This window comes from Canis lupus, chromosome 14 (genome assembly GCF_003254725.2).
Source record: "Canis lupus dingo isolate Sandy chromosome 14, ASM325472v2, whole genome shotgun sequence".
In the NCBI taxonomy this organism is placed as follows: Eukaryota; Metazoa; Chordata; class Mammalia; order Carnivora; family Canidae; genus Canis; species Canis lupus.
In genome coordinates this window covers 17,410,913-17,423,475 of record NC_064256.1, presented here as the reverse complement: position 1 = coordinate 17,423,475, position 12,563 = coordinate 17,410,913, and the positions used below count along the sequence as shown (strand labels likewise).

Genomic DNA, 12,563 nt, shown 5'->3' with positions numbered 1-12,563 from the left:
ACATTGTCTTCTTGATACACTTATAAAAAATTACTTGGCTACTGTAATGCACTCTTGCTTTTCCCATTATTCTAGGATCAAGCTGGGCCATCAAACGTGGTCTCTTGGACCGCGGTACCCTGGATGTCTTTGGAACAGTTTTCAATGACCTATACACTTTGGTGCTCTGCTATCTGCTTAGATGACTGATGCCTTACAGAACATATTTAAATCATCACCATTACTCCAGTAATATGACTACTTTACAAATTTCATAAGTCTTTATCATCTACTATGTGGTTTATGTAGATTAGTTCATGGAATCCTTATAAAAACTACTTATTCCTATTTTTTCCTCTTTTCACATGAAGGAAATGAACTCAGTATGCCAGAAGAGCAAGAATTTAAAGCATGGTGTATCCTATACCAAACCTCATGCTCTTAACTGCTATGATGCCCTGCTATCACATTTCACTTAAGAAATTTTTAAGAGCTAAGTGCAAGAGAAAATCTTCATTTCTCTAAAGAACTAGATAATAAGACCTATATAAGCAATGGTGCCTCACTTTTTACTCCGATCTCCAGGAACCAAACTTTTTTTTTTTTTTTTTAAGATTTTTATTTACTTATTCATGAGAGGCAGAGAGAGAGAGAAAGAGAGAGAGGCAGAGGCAGAGACAGAGGCAGAGGGAGAAGCAGACTCCATGCAGGAAAGGCCAATGTGGGACTCGATCCCGGGTCTACAGGATCAGGCCCCGGGCTGAAGGCAGCGCTAAACCGCTGAGCCACCCCAGCTGTCCCAAACCAAACATTTAGTAAAGATACAGAAGTGATTAAGTCCTGTAGCCCATACATTTTCTTGGGTGTTGACTTCTCCTAATTTATGTTAACCTAATTCCTTGCATATTTCCTCTTTACCTTATCATCTTCCTTTTTAAAAATGCATATATCCACTGGGAATGTCATATTGAACAGTTAAAATATAATAAAAAAGCAGAGAAAATCAGAATTCAACTGTTCCAATATAAGAACACAATCAGGTATATGCATTTTATTTTTTAAAGATTTATTTATGCATTTAAGAGAGAAAAAGTCAAGAGTTTAAAGAATAGCTGTAGGCATAGAAGCTAAAAGTATCTACAGTAATTAACATCACAGTAACTTCTCTGGGAGGAGATAGGCAAAGAAAATATATTAAAAACTAACCAACCACCTTCTATCTCATTTCCAACCATATTCCCCTCCTTTAAAGGAAGGCCAAACTCTACAAGGTACCACTCACTAGGTAACAAATTTGTAAAGACTTGTTATAGCACTCTGAAAAGTTCCTATTACTATTTCATATCAAGAAAAAAAAATGTTTTTCTTAAAGAAAAATTCACAGAACAATTCCACTGAAGGGAACTGCGGTTGATATCAGTAACTGACAATTTAAAGATAAGCTATGTATAAAACTTAAAAAAAATAAGTGCAGGGGTGCCTGGGTGATTCTGTCAGTGGAGCACTTGACTCTTGATCTTGGTGTCATGAGTTTGAGCCCCATGTTGGGTATAGAGACTACTTAGTTAAAAAAAAAAAAAAAAGTGCAATACTGTCAATAAAATCTGTTTTTTGAAGGCTCAAAGGGAAATATAAACCACAATAATTTGACAAACTATAAACTTACCTTAGCTACTTCTTCTTCTAATCGTTCTTGGTACTGTTTTTCCAGCAACTTAACCACGTTTGTTTCCTCTTTCACTCCAAAGTCATTACAAAACTAAATTAAAAAGCAAAATATAACATACTTGTTTATACTATTTATACATCATTTATTTTTAAACTTCTACTCTCAGATATCCTCAAAAGATCAATATTTCTTAGAAAACTTCTGGGAAGTTTTAATAAGTAAGTTTTGATTCTGCTTTTAATTAAAAACAATAATTCTGGTGAATAATTCTAGTGTGTAATTCTACTAAATAATGTACTCATAAGAAATGTACTTACTACTCTGAACCTAAAGATACTGAGAAATATATTTACATATTTATAATCACTAATACAGTTCTATGGTGCAATACAGATAATTATATTTAAGAAGTATCTAATTTTAAGAATGTCAACAGTGACTACCTTTGCTTATGAAATTATAAGCAAATGTTATCTTCCTCTTGATATTAATAGTACCCAATTTTCTACAGATACAAATTACCTTTATAACTAGAAAAAAACCCCATAGAGTTTTAAAAAATGTAAACATTCTCAGTATCAAAGCATTTCACTATCAATTATCTGAATATGCCATATAGAACAATCAAGATATGTAGCCAACATCTCTCCTCTGTATCTAAAATAAGAGAAAGCAATGATTTTTGTTTTCTATAGTAGTTAAATATTCGGAGTTAAGAACTAAAAATCTACTGAATGAAGATCAGGGTATTGCAGTTTTAAGTTTCAGAAAAGTGGCTATCAATCAGGAATATATATAATTTTGAGGATAGGCAGAATGTGGTTTAGCTAGCTGGCCTATTGACAGGCTTTTATACATCATATAGCCTGTGCTGAAGGAATGCTCATCTACTGTCCCACCATAACATCTTGAATTATGAGGATTCCTAAACACTATTCTAGAGGTGGTCTAGCTCAACTGCCCATAGTTGGAAGAAAAATTGTTGGCAAGGGCAATGAAACTAATTTGTTACACAGTTCATGTTATACAAAACAAGACAAATTTTAAACTAGAATATACTTAAGGGGAAAGAAAACTTCTCAGTTTTAACTATGTGATTTCTATGCTATGAAAATACATTAAATTTCTTTATATATTCTTCTCGGTTTTTTATACAAGGTATTATCTTCTTATGTTTACCTCTTAGCAACTATTAATTAGGCAATTATTACAAATGTAAAAATAACAGTTAAGAAAAATAAAATCAGTGCACACAACAGTTTAAAGATATAATACCTCTATTGTACCATCAATGTTCTGGTTTACACAACTTCCAGGATATATTGTTTTCTGGACATCAGATTCAGTAATTACCATTGAGTCAATGGAGAAACTAAACATAAATAAAACAGAGTAAAGGAATTAGAGTTGTGAGTTTTACTGTTGGTCCACATTTACAGTATGCATACAATGTGTATCAGGGCAGGGGCAACAAAGATGATAGTCAACAGTTACAGGTATTGTGACTTAAATCATATTTTTGACTAACTTTTCCATTTAAAACTAAAGTAGCACAATTGAATTGAATGAGAGAATATTTCAACAAATCACCATTGAATTTTATACCATTTTAATTTTTTTAAGATTTTATTTATTTTTAATTAATTAATTAATTAATTAATTATGATAGACAAAGAGAGAGAGGCAGAGACACAGGCAGAGGGAGGAGCAGGCTCCATGCCGGGAGCCCGATGCGGGGCTCGATCCCGGGACTCCAGGACCGTGCCCTGGGCCAAAGGCAGGCGCTAAACCGCTGAGCCACCCAGGGATCCCCAGATTTTATTTATTTATTCATGAGAGACACACACAGAGAGAGGGAGAGACACAGGCAGAGGGAGAAGCAGGCTCCATGCAGGGAGCCCGACATGGGACTTGATCCCGGGGTTCCAGGATCACACCCCAGGCTGAAGGCGGCGCTAAACCACTGGGCCACCGAGGCTGCCCTATACCATTTTATAAAGTGTATTACAAATATATGACATGCAGCTATTTACAGGTATAAACATTTTTAAAAAACTGAGTAAAAATTTGTCAAAATCTCATTTTTATTACAAAATTACTTATACACACGGAAAAAAATGTGGATGAACACATGTTAAAAGTAACAATGACTACCTCTAGTGGAACTGGGGAGCAGGGCAGGAAAAGGAAGATTTTTTTTTTAAGATTTTATTTATTTATTCATGAAAGATACAGAGAGAGAGAGAGAGAGGCAGAGACACAGGCAGAGGGAGAAGCAGGCTCTATGCAGGGACCCCCATGTAGGACTTGATCCCAGGTCCCCAGTATCACGCCTTGAGCCAAAGGCAGGCACTAAACCGCTGAGCCACCCAGGGATCCCCAGATTCTTAATTTATATAGTCATCTCCCCAAATTTTTTTTTTTGTTTTTAATCTACTCATATATCTTCTGGTAGTCATATCTTTACTCTGTATTGTTTTACAAGCATTATTTTGTTAAAAAACCACTTTTTTTCTTATGATGCTTAAGTCATAAAAATAGGGTAAGATTAATATTTAGCAACTATGGGAAAAACATTCAAGTGGCAAATTATAAATTTTTTTGGCTAATACAATTTTTCACTATTTTCATGTGTACTCATGCTGCCTTCTTTTACTCTACCTCCCCCTTGCCCACCTCCTCCTTTATCTCCTGTCCTCGTCTTTCATTCTGTCCCAAATTTGCCAGATAAAAGTTATCAACTTATTTCATAACTTACATAACTAACTCCCTACTGACAGGTATTTGGTTGTTTCCAAATGTTCACTATTACAAATAATGGTATAGTCTAAACCCTCATAAATCTACCTTGCACACATCTGTGGACTTTCTGTATGATAAATCTTCTGTTGGGTTTAATATTTAAAAATTTAACATAATACCATATTCCAAAAAGTTACATTAATTTTACTCCCATAATAGTATCATTTAAGTATTTATTCAAAATTTCAGCAACACAGTTTTAAGAGTTTTAAAACTTTGTTAGAACATGTCTGTTTTGGGACACCTGGATGGCTCAGCGGTTGAGTGTCTGTCTTTGGTTCGGGTCGTGGTCCTGGGGTTCTGGGATCGGGTTTCACATCGGGCTCCCTGTGAGGAGCCTGCTTTCCCCTCTGCCTGTGTCTATGCCTCCCTCTGTGTCTCTCAGGAATAAAAATAAATAAAATCTTAAAAAAAAAGAACATGTATGTTTTTATTTTTGAGATTACATATCCTTCAACTTCTATTGGCCATGTAAGTTTCTTCTGCTGTTTACTGCCTATTGATGTTCTATGTTCACATTGAATAATTGTAGAAACATATCTCCCTTTTGTTTCTTTTCTGCCCTTTCCTGGTTCTTCTGTCTCACACTTTTGTCTGTTTCCTCATTGCTTCTTGCATATACTTATCTGATCCTTGGTTCCATGTTTTGATTCTTTTTTTCATAGCTTAGAAAACCCTCCTGATTATTTATCCAGCTATTAACACCCAAACTCTAATAAAAAATGGTATAGTCCCCAATGACTCCACTCTATAGTTTTATAGCATTTGAAAGGGTTTATCCCAAATTCAAAAAATAGTCTGGCTAAAACCAAACTCACTGTTCCCCTCTTATAATTAAGGTCCTACTCTCCACTGGCCTTGCTTCTCTAGTTATATTAACATACCATCATTCTCCATATTCTTTAGCTTGAAAACAGGGTCATCTTTGTTTTTCCCCTTCACTTTGCTCTCAACATTCCTTTTATCTCAGTATCTGATATTCACCCCTTCATTTCCATTTCCCCTGGAATCACTCCAGTAGGAAATTATTACAAAAATGTGCAGTGAAATGTGCCACATAGACGTTTAAATTCCAGCCCTTTGGTTGTACTGCCATGTTACAATCCTTAACCACTACTACCTAAAAATTATTATTTTGTGAGTAAGTACTATTTCAATGATTAAACTGAAGTCCCTTGAGGGAAGCCATTTTATATATATCACAAGAAATAACTCTGACTCATCACCATTGCTATTAGTAGGAGTGAACATGGTAGTCAGCACATTTCTTTTTGTAGGGTGGGAGAAAACTAATGCTCTTCATTGAAAGGTACTTCATTGAAAGTGTCAACACACTTCCACTGAGTATTACAGAAACTCAGAGAGGGTGGTGAGCTGACAAAAGCTCAAATCCAGTAATAGCAAAGTAAGTCTCCATTTCTAGGAAACTCCCTCCCTTTTCTTCATTCTTTAGAGAGAAAGCATAACTAAGTAAAGGAAGGCTACTTGAAATACTATAGCTGATTATTAGAGACTTCTTGCTATCTATTTTCTTTCAAATCAGAAAACCCAAAGTAGTAGTTTCCAAATGTTAATCCATAAAATGTCTGCGTCAGAATTATCTGGTTACAAGTACAAATGTCCAGGGCTCATCTCAAAGCTACTGAGTCTGACTCTCCAAATGTATAATCCAGTAATCTAATTTTAAGTATTCAAAAATCTCTGGTGTTTCTGATGCATGGCCAAGTTTAAGAGTCACTGATTTCAAATAAAATGAAAGCTTTGTAAGGCTGTGCCAAGGCTGAGTGAATAATTCCAAAGCCTACATACAAACCCTGAATAAAACAAGGGGAAACAGACTGTTTCCAAAGAAGTGTGGACATTTAGAGTTTTGCAATAAATTAAAAAAATTTGTCTTGAGGTTCCATTAATAAGTGCCTATGAAGATATCAGTCGTAGAATAGCAGAGCCAGCCAAAGTTAAATTAAATCTCTGAGCATTTTATAGAGGTAGTTTAAATATTAAAGCATATTTCCCAACTAAATCATGAGGTGTTCTCTCATTCATTTAATAAATATTTATTGAACACCTACTACATTGAGGGAATTATTACAAGGTTTGGGATACATCAACGATTCAACTGGACAAAAACTCTCCAACCTTACAAAGCCTGAAATTTTTTATAAAAGGCAGACAATAAAACAAACAGGGTATATGTATGTATGTGTGTGTATATATATATATATACACACACATACATACACACGGAATATCCCATATATATATATAGACTTGGTTTTTATTTTGTACATATATATACAATATATAATATATATAGTCTGTATGTATATATAGACTTGTTTTTTAATTTGTATATATACAGCTTAATAGATATAAATCAGATAATATTAATACAGAAAAAAAGGAAATTAGTGTACAGAGTTCTTTTTTTTTTTAATTAATTAATTAATTTATTTATTTTTTTATGATAGTCACAGAGAGAGAGAGAGAGGCAGAGACACAGGCAGAGGGAGAAGCAGGCTCCATGCACCGGGAGCCCGACGTGGGATTCGATCCCGGGTCTCCAGGATCGCGCCCTGGGCCAAAGGCAGGCGCCAAACCGCTGCGCCACCCAGGGATCCCGTGTACAGAGTTCTAAAGACACTTTTATTTTAAAAGGGTCATCAGGATAGGCCTCAGGACAACATGATATTTGCATAAAGACCCAAAGGAGGTGAGTGTGTTGGGCATACAAATATCTGGAGAAAGAGCATTATAGGTAGAAGAAACAATAACGAGAAGACCCTGAAGCAGGAGCATACTGATGGTTTGAGGATCTCAAGAAGAATGCGTGGTGTGAGAATAGTGACAGGTCAGTCAGAAATAAAGTCAAAGTGGTAATGGAACCATCATGTAGGACCTAGTAAGGCATCACAAGGATAGAAGAGCACTGGACTAACATGATCGGTCTTAAATTTTAAAAGCAAATTTTAATATTTTAAAAGCAAAGTTGTGGAAATATGTTGAGAATAGACTTTAGTGGAAGAGTTAGGGTAGAAATAGGGAGATCAGTGTTGCAGTAAACTAGGTGAGCGATGATGATGGCAAGGGACTAGTGAAAAGTAGTCCAGTTTAGATGTATTTTGGAGGCAGAGATAACAGAATTTCTTGATAGTTTGGAAGTGAAGTATGAAAGAAAGAAGAGTCACCCAGATAGAGATGGCTGCAGAAGGAGCAAATTTCTAGGGGAAAGTCTAGAGTTCTATTTTAGACATGGTGAATCTATTAAACAAGTGAGAAAGTCCAGCCGTAAAAGCCCACATCAAAGTAGCAAAGACCAGGCATACTATAAACAACAAATATATGCAAACTCTCTCATTTAATCCAGCAGATTAATCAGCATCTTTATAAAAGAAAAATGTAAGTAAAATCTCTATAATAGCATGTCTTTGGTTTATAAAAACATTTACTTCATACATTTCAAAGAATTATCTCCTGTTCTTATTTCTTGATAATGCGACATCCCATCTCTTTCAAGCAACTTTGCTTAAGTTACATTTTCTAATGAAAATCAATCATGCTATGATTGTTACTGAGCTATAAATACTGTTGAAATTGTAAATGGATGGATACCTTGGCTGAACTGTGGACTCACTGACAGCTTGAAGCCTTTCCTGCAAACAATGGATCTCTGCTCCATAGTTTACTTCAGTTTCTTTCAATTGTTGCTGCAAAGAGGATATGAGGTTTTCTAATTCTTGAACTTGTCCTTCAAGTTGTTTAATTTTTTCAGAATCTTGCAGAGTAGATAACTTGCTTTTATGACTGACATCTATGTTATATGAAGAGAAGAAAATACACATTTCAATACAAATTTCTTCTTGAAATACCACAATCGCTTTTTTGTGTGTGGAGACATTATTCTTTCTTCTTTGAAAAAATAATCTCTTTTTAGTAGTAATAAGTTTCAATTTAGACTCATTTTGAGGGATGAAAAAAAATTTTGAGTGTAATTCAAGATCATTTCTTCTATCTTCATGTCTGTAGTACCTCTAAATCTACCGGTACTATGTCTCTAAATTGAAAACAATTAAGAATCGCCAAACAAGTGAGAGGGGATCAAAGACAGGAATAGTCCACACCTTCCACTTTGAGAATGAAAAAACCGATACTAGAGAGATTATAATGAAATGCCCAAGATCACTAGGTTGTCTCAAATTTTAAAGTAAAAAAATCAAATGATTAAACATTTGGTATAAAAACACTATACTGTGGTATACAATCAAAATTTACCAATGTCAATGTCTTGCAAACTGGTCATCTGAGAGGCTGATAAAAACTCTGTTTCCTCTTTTGGTAGGTTTCCTTCTGCAAACTTAAGTTTCACATCCTCTGTCTGCCGTCCCTGAATCTATTGAAAATAACAGAAAAGGAGTGACATATATATATGATTCAGCATTTTGAAAGCTGTATTAAAGCAGGTTTATAAATGAAGACTTTTTTATTCAAAAACACTTAGAATTGTAACATTCTGATAGAAATATTTTCCCTTCCAACTTATTTGCCCATTTCTGACAGTGATTCACATTCCCTTCACAGCACTGCAATTATATATTAGTAAGTGTATTGTTTGGTCATACCCAGAAAGAAGTTCGTTTTAATGTAAGAACAGAAGCTGCACAGAATTTTGGTATAAAGCTCACACAATAGGTCTTGGTCTTTGGAATTTCAACTCATATACAGTAAATTGTATGTTTATCAATACTTGATAATATAACTTTATGAATCTCTGGATATAACCTATGTACCTTCCCGAAAACTGACAATTGGTATGCTGTTCTTTACACAGAAGGAAAATAATGAAAACAGATAAATCTCATTGTTTCCTTACTATCAAAATTAAGGCAGCAATTTGTCAGATGCATATGTGTAGTAACTTAGTTATTCATCAAATGCTTAATAATCATCTACTACATGACTATCACTGTGACAAGGGAAACTAAGATAAAATCAGTAAAAAAAAAATGGTGTATCATTTTTATCAACTAGTGGGGGAAATAAAATTAAACAATTGAGGGGCACCTGGGTGGCTCAGTTTGACTCTTAATTTCAGCTCAGGTCACGATCTCAGGTTCTTGAGATCAAGACCCACATCAAGCTATGTGCTGGGTGTGAAGCCTGTCTGGGATTTTCTCTCTCCCTCTGCCCCCCACATCTCTCTCTTAAAAAAAAGAAAACAATTAGAGAAGCACTAAACTGTAAGGGCAATAACAGAAAGACTGATACGTGTGTGATTATGGAGTAAGTCAAACTTGATTTGGGGCTCAATAGTTCTGGGCAAAGACTAGCTCTAAAAGCCTATAAGGAAGAAATAGTAAGCAGCTGTGAAAGGATGGCCTATCCTATAACTACTGAAGACAATGATCTTCTTGAGAGGGGTTTAATTTGGATACAGATGGGAGAAGAATGCTACATAAATAAGAAAGATCTAGAGTACAAAGTACTTTAAAAGCAAGGGGAGAGTCTGGATTTGCTATACTAGATGAACAAAATATACCACTGAAAGCAAGTGAGCAACAGAATAAAAGCTATTTCTGATGAAGGCTGTTTCATTTGGTTACTCCTCTTATGAAGTCCTCTACCCCATGCCTAACCCCTAAGTACATTTCAACAGAGAACCTTGCCTTTTACTTCCCAAAGCAAATAAAGCCCATCAAGTAAATTCTTCACTTTCCAGCCTAACCTTTCTATCCCTTCACTTAATTCATTCACAAAATATTTATTAAGCCTTTACCATGCACTCAACAAAGCACCATGCTAAGAAAAGGAAATACAAATTATTTTAAGATTTGTATGGAATCAGAAAAGACCCCGAATAGCCAGGGGAATTTTAAAAAAGAAAACCATAGCTGGGGGCATCACAATGCCAGATTTCAGGTTGTACTACAAAGCTGTGGTCATCAAGACAGTGTGGGACTGGCACAAAAAGAGACACATAGATCAATGGAACAGAATAGAGAATCCAGAAGTGGACCCTCAACTTTATGGTCAACTAATATTCGACAAAGCAGGAAAGACTATCCACTGGAAGAAAGACAGCCTCTCCAATAAATGGTGCTGGTAAAATTGGACATCCACATGCAGAAGAATGAAACTAGACCACTCCCTTGCACCATACACAAAGATAAACTCAAAATGGATGAAAGATCTAAATGTGAGACAAGATTCTATAAAAATCCTAGAGGAGAACACAAGCAACACCCTTTTTGAACTCGGCCACAGTAACTTCTTGCAAGATACATCCACGAAGGCAAAAGAAACAAAAGCAAAAATGAACTATTGGGACTTCATCAAGATAAGAAGCTTTTGCACAGCAAAGGATACAGTCAACAAAACTAAAAGACAGCCTACAGAATGGGAGAAGATATTTGCAAATGACGTATCAGATAAAGGACTAGTTTCCAAGATCTATAAAGAACTTATTGGGATCCCTGGGTGGCGCAGCGGTTTAGCGCCTGCCTTTGGCCCAGGGCACAATCCTGGAGACGCGGGATCGAATCCCACGTCGGGCTCCCGGTGCATGGAGCCTGCTTCTCTCTCTGCCTGTGTCTCTGCCTCTCTCTCGCTGTGTGTGACTATCATAAATAAATAAAAAAATTAAAAAAATAAAAATAAATAAAAATAAAAAAAAGAACTTATTAAACTCAATACCAAAGAAACAAAGAATCTAATCATGAAATGGGCAAAAGACATGAACAGAAATCTCACAGAGGAAGACATAGACATGGCCAACACGCACGTGAGAAAATGCTCTGCATCATTTGCCATCAGGGAAATACAAATCAAAACCACAATGAGATACCACCTCACACCAGTGAGAATGGGGAAAATTAACAAGACGGGAAACCACAAATGTTGGAGAGGATGTGGAGAAAGGAGAATCCTCCTGCACTGTTGGTGGGAATGTGAACTGGTGCAGCCACTCTGGAAAACTGTGTGGAGGTTCCTCAAACAGTTAAAAATAGACCTGCTCTACAACCCAGCAATTGCACTGCTGGGGATTTACCCCAAAGTTGCAGATGCAATGAAACGCCGGAACACTTGTACCCCGATGTTTATAGAAGCAATGTCCACAATAGCCAAACTGTGGAAGGAGCCTCGGTGTCCATCGAAAGATGAATGGATAAAAAAATGTGGTTTATGTATACAATGGAATATTACTCAGCCATTAGAAACGACAAATACCCACCATTTGCTTCAATGTGGATGGAACTGGAGGGTATTATGCTGAGTGAAATAAGTCAATCGGAGAAGGACAAACATATGTTCTCATTCATTTGGGGAATATAAATAATAGAGGAAGGGAGAAGAAATGGGTAGGAAATATCAGAAAGGGAGACAGAACATAAAGACTCCTAACTCTGGGAAAGGAACTAGGGGTGGTGGAAGGGGAGGAGGGCGGGGGATGGGGGTTAATGGGTGACGGGCACTGAGGGGGGCACTTGACGGGATGAGCACTGGGTGTTATTCTGTATGTTGGCAAATTGAACACCAATAAAAAATAAATTTATTATTTAAAAAAAAATAAAGAGAAGCCTCCCTCATTCTGAAGGGTTTAAAATCTAGGAAAAGAGCTAACAAATAATTAAAATAACAAGAAAAGTAACAGATGCAAGTTTGTACAAGGAGCTGTGGGAACAGGGAGAAAAAAACAGGGATCATGGAATATTTAAAATGATGTTAAAAGATAAGCACATTAAACAAAGGTTTGTACAGATGCTAAGAAAATGGAGGAAGTAATTCTGAAATCTAGAAAGATAAAGAGGACACAAAGGAAATAACACTTTAACAAACTGGAGGAACAAGTAGGAACACACCAAGCAGACTAGAGGTACATATGCAGTGTCAGGCAGAAAAAATAACGTGCAATAGAGTTCAGGGGTATGAAAGATCAGGTGCGTTTGGGAAACTCTAAGTATTTCAGCAGGGGTAAAATGAGGAGGAGGATTAGAAGATGAAGCTAACAGGTTAGGCAGTGATGTAGTGCCATGTGATCCCAATCAACCTCTGTGATGCCTCTGTGGTTGTAGCTACCTTACTGGGTTAAAATGTGAAATTCAGGGTTTTTTTGTTT

At 36.0% G+C, this 12,563-nt stretch overlaps 1 protein-coding gene across 12 annotated transcripts in view; it reads right to left on the bottom strand.

The window, feature by feature from the left end:
- Positions 1-12,563, bottom strand: part of AKAP9 (A-kinase anchoring protein 9) — a 154,194-nt gene that overhangs the window by 82,383 nt on the left and 59,248 nt on the right. For all 12 annotated transcript variants that reach the window (XM_025471391.3, XM_049093404.1, XM_049093401.1 and 9 more), the window contains 4 exons: positions 8,723-8,840; positions 8,063-8,261; positions 2,924-3,020; positions 1,646-1,738 (listed from right to left, as the gene is read on the bottom strand). In XM_025471391.3, coding sequence (XP_025327176.1) covers positions 1,646-1,738; positions 2,924-3,020; positions 8,063-8,261; positions 8,723-8,840 — 507 coding nt within the window. The remainder of the gene's footprint in view (positions 1-1,645; positions 1,739-2,923; positions 3,021-8,062; positions 8,262-8,722; positions 8,841-12,563) is intronic.